Genomic DNA, 15,066 nt, shown 5'->3' on the forward strand with positions numbered 1-15,066 from the left:
GCTTATATGTTATTCTGATGTTTAAACTATATAATTGTAAAGTTCCATAAAAACTCATTCAGTAGTTTTTACGTAGTTAGTATCAAAATATGTCCATTCTTATATATTTTTGCTTTTATAATATTAGTAGGATACGACTATTGATTTGTAAAAAGATCAACTAGGTGGAAGTCAGATTCGCGCACGAAGGGTTCCGTATAATTCTATGAATGAATCTATGAAAACAGGAAAAAATACGTACCTTTTTACGAAACCATAAAAACAACCTTAACCGAAATACCTAATAATATTTTTTTATAAATACCACTACCATACAATGCAAGGCAGTCAATACGCATCGTAAATGAATAATTCCAAATTAAACGAATCTTAAAATTTGAAATTACCTATCCATAATTCAAAATTAAACGAATCTTAAATTATCTTCAAGCAATTTTATAACTTAATTTTTTTATTTATCGATATTTTAGTATTCGATAAAGTAAAGGCAAGCACTACCTTTTTAGAACAAAAAGTGGCTACATGTGGATTTGAATGCCAAGCAGATAACAGTGTGTTGTCTCTTTCTATCGCATTAATTAGGGTATTGAATAAAAGAGAGCCACTATATAAGAAACGTTCAATTAATTGTTACTTCTCCAGGCTTGTTAATTGCTCCGAGTGTCTCGGAGCAATTAACAAGCCTGGAGAAGTAACAATTAATTGAACGTTTCTTATATAGTGGCTCTCTTTTATTCAATACCCTTATTAATGCGATAGAAAGAGACAACACACTGTTATCTGCTTGGCATTCAAATCCACATGTAGCCACTTTTTGTTCTAAAATGGTAGTGCTTGACACTTTATCGAATACTAAAATATCGATAAATAAAAAAATTAAGATATAAAATTGCTTGAAGATAATTTAAGATTCGTTTAATTTTGAATTATGGATAGGTAATTCCAAATTTTAAGATTCGTTTAATTTGGAATTATTCGTTTACGATGCGTATTGACTGCCTTGCATTGTATGGTAGTGGTATTTATAAAAAATATTATTAGGTATTTCGGTTTAGATTGTTTTTATGGTTTCGTAAAAAGGTACGTATTTTTTCCTGTTTTCATAGATTCATTCATAGAATTATACCTACGGAACCCTTCGTGTGCGAATTTGACTTCCACTTGGTTGATCTTTTTACAAATCAATAGTCGTATCCTACTAATATTATAAAAGCAAAAATATATAAGAACTAGAGGTCCGCCCCGGCTTCGCCCGTGGTACATATTTCGCAATAAAAGGTAGCCTATGTCCTTTCTCGGGTATCAAAATATCTCCATACCAAATTTCATGCAAATTCGTTCAGTAGTTTAGGCGTGATTGAGTAACAGACAGACAGACAGAGTTACTTTCGCATTTATAATATTAGTATGGATGGACATTTGATACTCTTTCACGTAAAAACTACTGAATGAGTTTTTATGGAACTTTACAATTATATAGTTTAAACATCAGAATAACATATAGGCTACAATTTACCGCGGGAAAATAACTCATTCCCACAGGAAAAAATTGGTAAAAGTTTAAAATAAATAAAACAAATAAACATTTATTTTTTTAACAACATTTTATTTCGATACTTAATTACCAAATTACAATATTTATTATTTAAAATAGATGCCACCTTAAACTTGTCGCACAGCATCTCTGCAAAGCACTTTACTTTTCTTCCCGTCTGATTAGAAATGATTTGAACAAGGCCGAGAATGTTTTGAAGGCTTCCAATTTTCCCTGTGCTATAGCTTTAACCCAAACATCTTTTAATTATTCTCAAGCCAGAAACCTGCAAATAACAATAAAATCCATACTTAAATAACTTTTTTCTCCTAACCTATTTGATTTAAAGCAGTCATTGTCAAAGTACGTATATTTCGTTTCTATTAAAGTATCGATAATTGCACAACACTATGGAAGTAATATTTTGCATTTTCTCTCAAAAATAAGCTAATTATGATTTCATTTCAATGATCAAGGGTAGATAAAACATAGATGATTTAGAAAATAACGTAAATTCACTGATTTATAATACAATTAGCCAAAAATTGATCAAAATCACTAACCTGTGAAATGACAAATTTCTATCTTCGTCCGATTTCACATTACTACGGCTTTTACAGCCGTAAGCAACACAAGCCATGTTATCTTTAGTCAATTGTCTTTTCATAAAATAACAAATTAAACTAAAACACTCGTTTTTCACTTCAAAAAAAATAATTAAAATAACCAAGCGATGATCACCAGACTGGTGATCAAAACAAATTGAAATAACTACATGTCATTTCAAACTGTCGAACTGACATATATCTGTCCTCTTTTTTCGCATGACATTTTGCCATATGCTAAAAAGGCCAAACTAGTGCGTTATTGTTCAATTAATTGTTACTTCTCCAGGCTAGTTAATTGCTCCGAGCCGAGTGTTGAGTGTTGACTTTTGTCATGCTTTTGTCAATTTTACGTGTCAATTTGTCATCTGTCAAGAATATATGTTTTGTTTTTTATTTCGATAATTTCTAAAAAATATCAAAGAATATACAAAATTGTAAATCCTTACATGGATATAATTTATATGAAAAATCAAGTATTTATTACACACTTTATTTGTGTTATTTGTGCTATTTTGCAAGAAAGTAATAGTTGTGAAAACTAGGTATTCAATCGATTGAATCGTCAGTTTCTAATTAATATCTACCGTTAAGTACTGTTACATATATGAATGTGGGAATTTTTAACAGAGTTAATAGTAAGGTGAGATTGCTTACCGGTTTGCTATATTATATTTTGTTATGGTGAGTTTTGTTTTGTAGAATATATTTATTTTTTCATAAAAAAAATATACATCTTATTTTTTAAGTTCTTTGGCTGGTGTATCTCCGCCCAGTATAACTCCTCATAAAATATCAGATGGTTCTTTTACCATTTTTATTTCAAAATTTTCATCTACTTCTTTGGCATTCTTTTAATATAATTTTTTTATTACTTAAACCAATAGTTTGGATGGTTATGGATATTTCAAAGTATAATGCATGGAAATTGTTCTTAATATTCAACCAGCATGTTATTGGAGAATAAATAAATATGATTTTGTACTCGTAGAATAAGGAGAGTGACGGCATGTACTCAGAATGGAGTTCATTGCCCCTGGAGGGCGGGGGCTGCGGCGTGCTCGGTGCTGTCGGCGGCCGGGACGTAGTGCTGGCTGTTGTGAGGCAGCTTGCTTCACACCAGCCGAGCCCTTTGAATACTGACGCTGAGGTAAATATAACTATTGATTACTAATTTATGAGTATAGGTATATTAAGAAGAGCTGGAACGTCAACACATTTACACATTGCACATGTTAGGCCGGGAGATACTGACACAAAATTTCGGGTCATTTGTAACAGGATGGCGGTCTAGAGGGGTCTTAGTACGCAATGAAAAAAAGAAAAATGATGGTCAGAACGCTGGTACCGGCGGACTAGTCGCGTGGGCGTTAGTCACACTCGTCGGATAAATAGCGAAAGTCCAACGATTTGTAACACAAAAATTTTAGAATTTACCGATAGCCCTTAAAAAAGATGTAGGCGGTAGTGTCATGCCATACAGTTACGATGTGACTTACAGTCCACCATACCGACGTGAATGCGTTGATTTAAAAAAAACAATTCAACCATTTGTACCGGGCTCACTTTTGCACAGGTAACCATCGTCGTGCAGCCATTTACTAAAATCGCCATGCCATACTTTTCGGACGATTCCAAATGGTCGACATACCGCGGAAAATCTGCAAATTTTTGAATTTTTTTTTCTCGCCAAACGATTTGTACCACCCTACATTTTTTTTTCAACAACTCCTGAATGATTATAAATAGAAGTGTGATAATGCCATACCTGTGGGAGGTGGCGAATGTGTATAAGATTTTTTTCTTATTGTAAGATTTTATTCGTAGTTTGAACGATTTGTAGCAGTATGGCACTAATTTTTCCCTCTATTAAAAGTATGGCAAATATAATAATGGTCACGTTGCATCATATACTTTCCAAAAATGCCGTACTGGTACAAATCGCCAATTCTTTTCATTTTTTTTTACGTCTTGGCTTAAGTCTTACAATCATCCGCCCCATGTTTGCAATCTGCGATATTTTTTTCTAGGTAGAATTGTATACAAACAAACAGAATATAATGATCCCATACTGTAAAAAATTATTTTACGTATTGTACAGTCGTATTTTTGAAACGTGACGAATAAATTAATTTTCAAGTATGGCAGCACTTTTTCCCCCTACTAGAAGTATGGCAAATATAATAATGGTCACATTTTATCAAATACTCTCCAAAAATCCAAATGCAATACTGGTACAAATTGTTTGGCGAAAAAAAATTTTTATTGCAGATTTTCGGCGGTATGGTGGCCATTTAGAATCGTCCGAAAAGTATGGCATGGTGATTTTCGTAAATGTCTGCACGATGATGATTACCTGTGCAAAAGTTAGCCTGGTACAAATGTTTGAATTGTTTTTTTTTTAATCAACGCATCGCGTCGGTATGGGGGGCTGTAAGTTACACCGGAAAAGTATGGCATGACACTACCGCCTACATCTTTTTTATGGGCTATCGGTGAATTCTAAAATTTTTGTGTTACAAATCGTTTGACTTTCGCTATTTATCCGACGTGTTCGACTAACGCCCACGCAACTAGTCCGCCGGTACCAGCGTTCTGAGTTCTGACCTTCATTTTTCTTTTAGTCATTGCGTAATAAGACCTCTGTAGAACCGCCATTCTGTTACAAATGACCCGAAATTTTGTGTCAGTATCTCCCGGCCTATGTATGTGTCATATTTTGCAATTGTTTATAAATACAGGGTGATGTAATTGGTGTAGTACGAATATCTAAAAATCTATGAAGAATTTTGTGATACAGTAAATGGAAGAATTATAGACTATTTTACAGTATTTAATAAAATCATTTAATTTTTTGTTCATTTTCATTAGAAATGTCAATTTTTCTCACCAAGGTGGAAATTTGGATGATAAGGATCTTGTTAGAAAAATATAAATTTTGACTAAAATCGGCATTTTTTTTTTTCAAAAATCATATTACTAATTAATAATCAGAGTTATCACATTATTAAAAAAAATAAGCCAAACTATACACAATTTTTACCTACTTGATGCAATCCTCAAAGATCATGGACATAGTGTATTGCGCCTTCCCCCATACCATCCAGAACTCAACCCAATAGAGTTACTATGGGGCATAATTAAAGGGAAAGTAGCATCACAAAATGTGAACTTTAACTTGAAAACTGTGGAAGAATTATTTAGAAAGGAAGCAAATGCTATTAGTCTGGATATGTTTAGTGACGTTTGGAGAAAGACGCGAGAACATGAGGAAAAATATATTCAATTAGAACCAAAAGTAGATAATAATTACACTGACTCATTTATAATAACATTAAGAAATTCCGACAACGAAACATCGAGTTCTTCGAGCGATGAAAGTTACAGTGAAGTAGAAGATTACGATTATGATTAAATAGATTCTTCTTCTTCTCTATAGATACTGCTTTCTGAATTGGTGGTAATTGTTAAAACTGTTAAACTGTTATGAGTTATGACGATTCAAAAGTGCTTCTAGAAGAAGTCTAATTGTATAAATGTTTGAGTTTGAGTTTAAAACCAATAGTGTGAAAATTATACAATAAACATGTAACACATATTTGTTAGCGCGTATTGGTAGGTATTACGTACTTACTACAAATATAATATTTCTTAGATATCTTTACTTGACCAAAGTCAGGAATTTAATTATTATTTGATAATTGAATGATTATTAATACTTTTATCCAATTGATTATTATTAGAATAAATAATTAACTTCATCAATTGATTTACTTTTAAATTATAATTTTACAGGTAAATTATGAGAGCTTTCATAAGTAATTATATTTGCATATATATATATATATATCTACAACGCACCCATTTTACAATTCAAGTCTAAAATGAAACTAGAGTCGCATTTATTTTTGAACATACTGTAAGTGAAATTGCATAAGTGTGAGTACTGTGAACATGCCAGCTTTCCCTAATTTACCTATAGCAACTGGTTTTCAATTAAGTATATAATACAAATATTATCCAGAGCACATTCAAGTTAGGTAGCTAGTGTTTGTTTTCAACAAAATGGTTCAGGTTGATTACAATTTATTTTCAACAAAGTCCTTATAAGTTTTGCTGTAAGATTAAAAGATGACTCTACTTTGAGACACTTTAAACAAGTAGACAAGAAGTTTAGAAAAAATGTATAAAACATTAATTGAAATTAACACCTTTCCTTATAGCAATAATATTCAAATTCTATTGTATAACTCTTATAACTCTAGAAAGCACTGCCTAATGCATGCATAGGCAGTTTTTGATACGGACCATTTTTGGAATTGTGCACATTACAACTACTTATTGTTTTTGAAAACTTCACAAATACTTGTTGGTTTTTAAGCAGAATATATGTACTTGTTTTTTATCCACATATTCATATACTAGATTTCCGCCCGCGGCTTCGCCCGAAAATATAAAGAAAAACTTGCAAAGTTCCCGTTCCCGGGGGATTTCCTGGATAAAACCTATCCTATGTGTTAATCCAAGTTACCCTCTATATGTGTGCTAAATTTAATTGTGATCGGTTCAGTAGTATTTGCGTGAAAGAGTAACAAACACACACATCCTCACAAACTTTCGCATTTATAATATTAGTAGGACTATGCAAACATTACAAACAGGTGGAATGGGTGCTCGAAGTGATACGCTACGGTCTCTCCCTCCCACTCTCGGAGCACGAAGCGGTGCGCGACTGCGTCCGCGTCTGTTGCTCCTGGCTATCCGCACTCCTACCGCCAGCTGCACCCGCCCAACCACCGCCTCCAGCTGTACCAGGCCCACTCGCAGCGGCACCTGAACGATACGCTACCAAGATACTGAGTCACTTGCATAATCTGTTTGTGCCGCGGCATAACGAGAGTGAGTGCTATTGACTTGTGTGTTGTGTTTACTATTTTATTATTGTCAAGAAGGGATTGTTTTTTATTTCATTTTATATGAGCAGGCATTGATAGTTTTGTTTCATCACTTTGAAGACCTCCTATAAAATTTTGTTTAGTATATAAATAAAAGTTAATAATAATAATAACTTTAATAGACATGAGGTTCTAAGCTGCCAAAATATTTGCTATTTAGTAACTTTTTACTTATCAGTTTATAATACAACAATAATTTGTTTCAAGCGCTCGCATTTATCTATCAAACGGATTTGGGTGAGTATTGTACAGTGTTAAAATTATTTCAATAAAACGCTAAAGCTATCATATTGGCATATGAAAAGTATAGCTTGCGTGCTTCCACACAAGATGTTAGCTTAGATCCTAACATCAAAAAAATGATTTTATACTCTTAGGTGCGGATCTAATAAGCAAGCAAGCGGTGTTATGCCATCGCGTGCTCCGATTGGCCCGTTCACTGGCTGATAGCGCGGCATTGGGCCCTCGTGAATGGCGTGCTCTATTGCTGCTGCTATTGGCTGCTGCGGCCGCGCTACTAGCGCCGCCAGCGCCAGTGCACGGCGCGGCGGAACAACTGTGTGAAAGGGTTCTGTGTGTGCTGTTCGAAGTTTGGATATTGGCTTGTCATAGGTGAGCGATGGGATTGAAAATATAAATAAGAGTATTGAAGTGAAAACTTCTTTTGCGGCGTTGGGTATAAAATCTTAAACTCGCGTCAGGACTCGTGGCCTGATCGAAAAAGCGTAAGACGGATACCATTCCAAAATATCAAACATGCATAACGTTAATAATCAAGTTTTCACTTCTGCCGGCACTCCCGGAGTGCAACCCGTCTTTTTTTTTTAATTATTTATGGAGTTTATAACTTGAATGTGATGCGTTTTTACATAATGTTTAAATGTGTTATACAGAATTTTTAAAAGTTTTGGAAGTTGAAAGATAATAAATTATGCAATAGAATCAGCAAGATAAAAAGCAGCATTTTAAATTGCGTTTCTATTGCCTATTGTATTGTGATTATGACAAATTTACTAATAAACACTATCCATAGAGATTTTAGTGTACACTATGTATTCAAAAATATGTTCTATGCCCTGCACTTAAAGTCTATATTCCCACACGCAGATGTTTCCCCTCCCCGCCGCTATGGCGTACATTGCGCGAACACTGCATCAGTTGGCGGCACCGCGCGCCGCTCACAGAGCAATGGACGCGAGTATCGTTGTGTTTAACTGCAAGACTGCTGAAGCATATGTACGGCCCGCTGTTCCCTGTTATGCCTATCAGTGAGTATGGTTTTTTGTTGATATAATTTTGAAGTGAAAATTTTTGATTTTGATGTTCACAATGCTGTCTAATACAGTTGAATGTTCCTTTTCAGGGTAATATGATGTAAAACATGGGTCATTGTATTTTTAAGATTTTTTGCACCATCGGTTTACAGATCCTGATTGTTCTAAATTTAAATAACAACTCTCTATTAATTTCATCAGGTGAGGAGGATGCTTCACTGGTACCATTGGACATGAGCGCAGAGAGCGTGATGCAAACCTGGTACCGCGTGCTGCACACCATCGGCAACCCCGTGGACCTGTGCCGCCCGCACCTCATCAGCCACACGCCGCACTTCCTGCAGGTGAGCGTGCTGCAGCGTGAGCGTGCTGCAACGTGAGCGTGCTGCAACGTGAGCGTGCTGCAGCGTGAGCGTGCTGCAGCGTGAGCGTACTGCAACGTGAGCGTGCTGCAACGTGAGCGTGCTGCAGCGTGAGCGTGCTGCAACGTGAGCGTGCTGCAACGTGAGCGTGCTGCAGCGTGAGCGTGCTGCAACGTGAGCGTGCTGCAACGTGAGCGTGCTGCAACGTGAGCGTGCTGCAACGTGAGCGTGCTGCAACGTGAGCGTGCTGCAACGTGAGCGTGCTGCAGCGTGAGCGTGCTGCAACGTGAGCGTGCTGCAACGTGAGCGTGCTGCAACGTGAGCGTGCTGCAACGTGAGCGTGCTGCAACGTGAGCGTGCTGCAACGTGAGCGTGCTGCAACGTGAGCGTGCTGCAACGTGAGCGTGCTGCAACGTGAGCGTGCTGCAACGTGAGCGTGCTGCAACGTGAGCGGGCTGCAGAGCTGGTACTGCGTGCTGCACACCATCGGCAACCACCAACATAATATGCTTCTACGTTCTGCCACTAGAAAAATATATAATATTGTTCCAATTGATATGAGTCAACGATTCCGCAAGATGAATTGCTAACAAACTTATAGCACTAAAAGTCATTATTTGCCATTTTATCATCTTCTTTAACATATATTTTTTTTCTTTCAAAGGTGTCTTTAGAATCTACTCCAGCAAGTCATTGAGATAATTATTCCATTTAGCATAAAAAAACTTCGTATAGAAATACTAATATCAAATAAACATATTCTTAAAAAAACAATATCTTAACTATCTTTAAAAATTAAATATTATTTTCTAATACAGCACGCAATGCGCTGGGAAGACGGCAGTCAACAAGCATGTCTGAACGCACTACCGGCGATTTTCCACCGCGCCATGCTGGGGCTGGCCGCGCATGTTGATGCCTTCCTCGGTAACTATGCATGCTCATGCTAATGTCGTGTGTGACAGTAACATTATTATTCACTAAATGACTTTTTTCATTCTTTTTTTTCTTCATTGTAGCGGTACGTTCACACGGTGTCGAGTGTTTCTCTATCGTATCTGTTTTTTTACAGGATTTTTTACAGGACAGTCTTTCAATGAATGGGTTTCAATTCCAAGACACGGCAAAAAAAAATAATCTTGCTGAAGTTGACCTGATTTTGCGAGTACAAACCGATCCAGTCGTATTGCTACTAAAATATTAGATCCGGTGTAGGGTAAAGCGCATTCAATACATGCGTTAATATACGGTAGAGAAACAATCAACTCTGAGTGAACGTACCGTAACTTGTCAAACTTGCAGTTTCTTTTGATTATCGAAGTTTTATTTAATTATTCTGTACGTTTTTTGTCCTTTCTTCGTTAATCTTGGTCTTATTTTAATTAAGTGGCAATAGTGGGTATGGAGTGGGGCAAATATTTTCTTATTTTGGTGAAATAACAAATATTTATTGACATTTTAGTGCGGAAAGGGTTTTGGCTTTGTAAAGCGCTAAAATAACACATTCTAACCTGACTCTTCCGGTTTTTCCTCTAATGGTTGAAGGTTTAATAGAATAAATTTTTATTACAAGAAACTATGTTTTTTGTACGTATTTTGAATACATACTTTGTATATTGTAAATATTAAATTTGCACAGAAGTAGTTACAATAGTTGTTTACGGTTTGAAATCATATTATGTGCAACAAACACAGATGTAAACTTTAGCAAGGGGGAGGGGGAGATGTTTCAAAGTCTTAGCACGTGGGTGCGGGTTGCACAGGGCGCGGGCCGGAGCGCTGGTGGGAGGGGGCGGGGCAGGGGGCGGGGGCGGGGCAAGGGGCGGGGCCGGGGGCGGAGCCCGAGCGGGACGAGGGCGACACCACGCCCCCCGCGCACAGACGACTCGCCAAGTCCTTCAGCACCAGCCGACCACGGGACAAGATGCCGGAGAAAAGTATGCTATATGGGGAGGGGGGAGGGGGGGGTTCGCTGAGACGGTTGATCCGGTTCGATATATTCTGGATAAATAATGTCTAGTCAATTTACCAGATAGTATTTGCAATATTAAAGCATATTGCTTTCGAAAATTGTTAACCGACTTCAAAAAAGGAGGTTATCAATAATTATAGGCCAGTATTCTGTAATAGATCTGTATTCATAAGTCTGGATAGTAAAATAAACTATCTGTACAGACAATATAATAAACAAATTGAAAATCCTTAAAATAAAGGCATAGAGTAAAATCTTTTGTTATTAAACGGTGCATAAAGTGAAATTTTTTGTGGGGATAGTAACAATTTTTTAACCGTCTCAGCGAAATTAGTATTATTGTTGTTGTAATTGATTTGTTTGTGTTGTATTCAGATAGTAAGAATGTTGTTTTATTTTGTAATCATGAATTTTATGTTCATGTTTTTTTCTAAGAGCTTTTGATAAAAGTTTTTGTAGAACTAAATCCAATAACAGTTTCTCTGGGAATATATAATAGTTAACTGTAGTTTGAGTGATTGATTTGCACATGCTTTAGTAGAATAGCACTTGCACAGTATTTTATGCCTACCAGCACTTTTGCTAGACCTTAATAACAAATTATATATAATATAGTTATACTGCACAAATGTAGAAATTGATTTAGATAGTATGTATATTGATGTATATTGGTCATTGAATAAATGCATACGATTTTGCGGGTAATAAAGTATTCTACAAAAACAATGACATAAACCAAGAATTATTGGTTAAAATACTTTTTCTATACAAACCAATATTAATTAATGTTAATGTATCTATCTATACCTACAAAGCAAAAAGATCTATGATGTAACGTTTCTAATTTATTCCTTTACCATAAAAGAATGAATCTACATACACTACTTATGCCCAGGTACTCCTCGCACGTCGCTTATAGGATTGAGCAGTCGACCATCTAGTGTGGTTCCTACCACACCGCCTAATTCTATTTCTTCGCAAGGTAAGTATTTTTGCAATTTCAAACATTTATTTATTTTGGAATTTAAAATATAAGTGCATGTACTTCAAAAAATTAAAAACCAATCAATATTTGGCTCCTACAAATTAAAAAAGGGGGTGTGTGCGAAGCACTCGTGTCAGAAGTGGAACTTCTTTGGAAATATTCAAAGATACCAAAATCGTCGCCTTATACCACAACGTGACGGTATTGCCATGACGCAAACTTGAAATTTTACTCTCAACGCGTCTAAAAAAGTTTAACTTCAATTATTATTAAAAAGTCAATCATGATTATGCACCTACGATTTTTTTTAATTGCAGATAGTATAGTAGAATGTTATATTAAAAAAATGTGTTGTTTATCTAAAATAATTAAAAAATTAATATTATTTCTATTGTAGTGGGTGAAACAGAAAAGCCGCCACTCACACCGCTACGCCCGAAAGTGAACTCAATACTGCATCTGTTCGGTGAATGGCTGTTCGAAGCCGCCTTAATTGGGACCACGCCCACTAACACGCAACGTTAGTAATTTGTTTTATGGGTATAATAATTATATCATTTTTTGATGATATCAAAATACTGAAATAAAAATATGTTTTCTGTTAACATTTTATTAGTTTGTTTGTAGATGTGTTATGTCTTCATTACTACAGTTCTAGTTTGTTTAATAAATATTTTTTCTGCTTAAAGGTTGAAATTATTTTTATTATTAAATGAATCTTTTTACAGAAAGAGTGGAAGGTACACCGCCTCCTCCATCGCTTTCAGATGCTACGCAAAAACTAAATATGCTAAGTTATCAGCCAGGTATGTATTTGAAACAATCCCAAATAACTTCACCATTTGTAAACGGATTTTGGTGATTCTTTTTTTGCTAAAATTTGGGAAATTTAATTATTTCTATCAAAATTTCCGAATTTTGATGATTCCTCTTGCCTAAAATTTCCACAAAATAAGTAGAAAAATAAATTATTTCCTACAATACTTTTGACGTGACAACGTCTTATAATTCGATAGAGCCAGCTGCACGCACGAAAAAACATGACTCATGCGGCGTTACCTCGCTCTGAGGCGTTCCCTATGTGGCTTGAAGTGCAAGCGAGAGCGCGGAATGAGCGACAAAGAAGCACAATCGGACGTTGTCACGTTCAACTATCGTCAGTAAACCGATTTTACAGACAACCAATTTTTTCAGGTCGTGCAGTAGCCCTGGGTACATTATGCCGCGTGATATGCTCGAAGCAATGCCGCGAAGAAGTGCTCGCCCCATACTTGGCGCGCACATATGCCGCCCTACAGCGGGGTCTGAGAGACCCGGCCACAGCGGCCGCGGTTGTGTTGGACTCGGCTGATATATTTAGGTGATTATGGGAAAATTGGTGGGATAGAGATTTTCCTCCTTTGATTATAGGAAAATTAGGGAAGATAGAGCTGATATCCCTCCTTTACTTGGCGCGTTAGTACGTGGCGCTATCTCTCATAGAGATTAAATAAAGCTCAATTCTTTTTGACGAAGATTATAATTTATACTCCAGTTTTAACAAACACTTAAAACAATTGACAACTTGACAATTGTGTCAAAATAAATTGACAATTGTGTGTCACTCACGTTTCACAGTGAAATACAATTTTCTTATTTATTAATTCGTTTTAAACATGCCAGAAGGTAGTGATTATGCCCATGAATTCAATCATGAAGAATGTTCTTTTCTCCGTTCTTTACACACGTTCGTATTTATAATTTTAGCCACAGAATACATAATAGTAGCTAATCGCTACAGAACGGACACTCTCCGCCTCCCGCCAAAATTAAACACTTACCTCACCCCGCACGATCAGCCATATTATGGTACCCATTTCCCGCAAGGACCATACCAACGACGTCTTAGACGAAACGCAACGAAGATTGGCAACATTAATCAAATTGACTTAAAGTAATTTTATTATTTTGGATTTATGATTATCGTTTTTCGTAGAAAATGGCTAGATATTGTGCTGTTTACGGATGTATTTCATCAGAAAAACGCGAATTTTTTTTTACGCTAGTCACAAATGTGCCAACCATAAAGCGTTAACACACACATTTGCAGTCTCTACAGTGTGACTGTCAAAACGATAATTTTGTATGGAGTGTCCGGGGTGTGTTTTAGCACATATTTATTTATATTGTTTTAATTCCTTACAGATTAGATCTCGACGGCGTGCTAGTATTAGTGCCTGATTTCATCACAGCACTAGACCGCATCCTATCAGAACGGGAACCGAAGTTAGAATGCGGGTCCATAGACAAGCGGGAACTTCGCAAAGCCGCCATTAGTCTTCTGTTGTCTTTGGTCGCTTTCCCTTATCATTATAGAGGCTTACCAGTACCAGAGTTCCCTGGATGTAATGAGTAGTAAGTATTGTAATTTCTCGTTATGAAGTATGTAACATGCAAAAAGTCTTTTGTATTATTGCGTTGCTTTAATTTATCAATTTGAATTTCACTCTTCATGATATTTCAAACATTAGCCATAAGCAATAATATAAAATAATATCGGATTTGTATTGGTTAAATTATTAATAATTTGTTTTTCTTTCTTTCTTTCTATTGACACGGTTTTTGCAGTAATTAGTTTTAATTAGTGTATTTGTTATTTCCATTCGAGTTTTGTTTTGTTAGTAGTATATGTATTTATATTTCTATCTATTATTATCTGTTGTAAATCACTACATAGTATAAAACAAAGTCGCTTTCCCTGTCCCTATGTCCCTATGTCCCTTTGTACGCTTAAATCTTTGAAACTACGCAACGGATTTTGATGCGGTTTTTTTTAGTAGATAGAGTGATTCAAGAGGAAGGTTTATATGTATAATAACATCCATTAAATAGTGTAGAAGTACTGTTATTTTTGAGGTTTCTAATGTGATGTCGTAAAAAATTACATTTTTTTCGCTTACATTGCAAACGCAGGCTGAATCCTCCGAGTTTTATCAAAATAATGTACTAAGTATTATACACATTGAAAAGGTCTACAGAAAAGTCCGCGATGGTATATGTCTATCTCTTATGGATAACCCACAATAACTTTTTTTTGTCATTTACTTTTTACGACAAATAATGGCTAATTTTTGAAACGATTTTAACCAATACAGCATTAATCCTTAACCAATTAAATACCTTGAATACATTGTTCATTTAATATAGATCTATATGGCCCTTTACACCGTATGATTTAAGTGAATATTTTCGAAGATATTACAGATTTAAAAATTGCGGGACGTAGCGTTTGCGGCGGTACCGGCCGGCCGCCCGGCTATCTATTTTTTACACGCTTTTTATTTACACGCTTTTTATTAGCTTCACCTGTATGTTTGTATGTTTGTTTGTAACCGACTTC

The 15,066-nt window shown here is 35.7% G+C and overlaps 1 protein-coding gene across 3 annotated transcripts in view; it reads left to right on the plus strand.

The window, feature by feature from the left end:
* Positions 1-2,499: 2,499 nt before the first annotated feature.
* The window catches only part of LOC149480149 (ral GTPase-activating protein subunit beta), a 32,274-nt gene continuing 19,707 nt past the window's right edge, over positions 2,500-15,066 (plus strand). The window contains exons 1-13 of one of the 3 annotated variants that reach the window (XM_089707160.1): positions 2,500-2,782; positions 3,131-3,289; positions 6,801-7,038; positions 7,472-7,706; positions 8,202-8,362; positions 8,570-8,712; positions 9,549-9,657; positions 10,494-10,667; positions 11,598-11,684; positions 12,085-12,207; positions 12,416-12,493; positions 12,882-13,047; positions 13,872-14,081. In XM_089707160.1, coding sequence (XP_089563286.1) covers positions 2,747-2,782; positions 3,131-3,289; positions 6,801-7,038; positions 7,472-7,706; positions 8,202-8,362; positions 8,570-8,712; positions 9,549-9,657; positions 10,494-10,667; positions 11,598-11,684; positions 12,085-12,207; positions 12,416-12,493; positions 12,882-13,047; positions 13,872-14,081 — 1,919 coding nt within the window. In that variant the 5' untranslated portion in view covers positions 2,500-2,746. Of the gene's footprint in view, positions 2,824-3,130; positions 3,290-6,800; positions 7,039-7,471; positions 7,707-8,201; positions 8,363-8,569; positions 8,713-9,548; positions 9,658-10,493; positions 10,668-11,597; positions 11,685-12,084; positions 12,208-12,415; positions 12,494-12,881; positions 13,048-13,871; positions 14,082-15,066 lie in introns of all 3 variants that reach the window. The other 2 variants (XM_089707158.1, XM_089707159.1) reach the window with 2 other exon arrangements.

The sequence above is a fragment of the Colias philodice genome, chromosome 19, assembly GCF_061535455.1.
Source record: "Colias philodice isolate Cphi_HAF_F1 chromosome 19, ilColPhil1 Martin Lab GWU primary, whole genome shotgun sequence".
NCBI classification, from domain to species: Eukaryota; Metazoa; Arthropoda; class Insecta; order Lepidoptera; family Pieridae; genus Colias; species Colias philodice.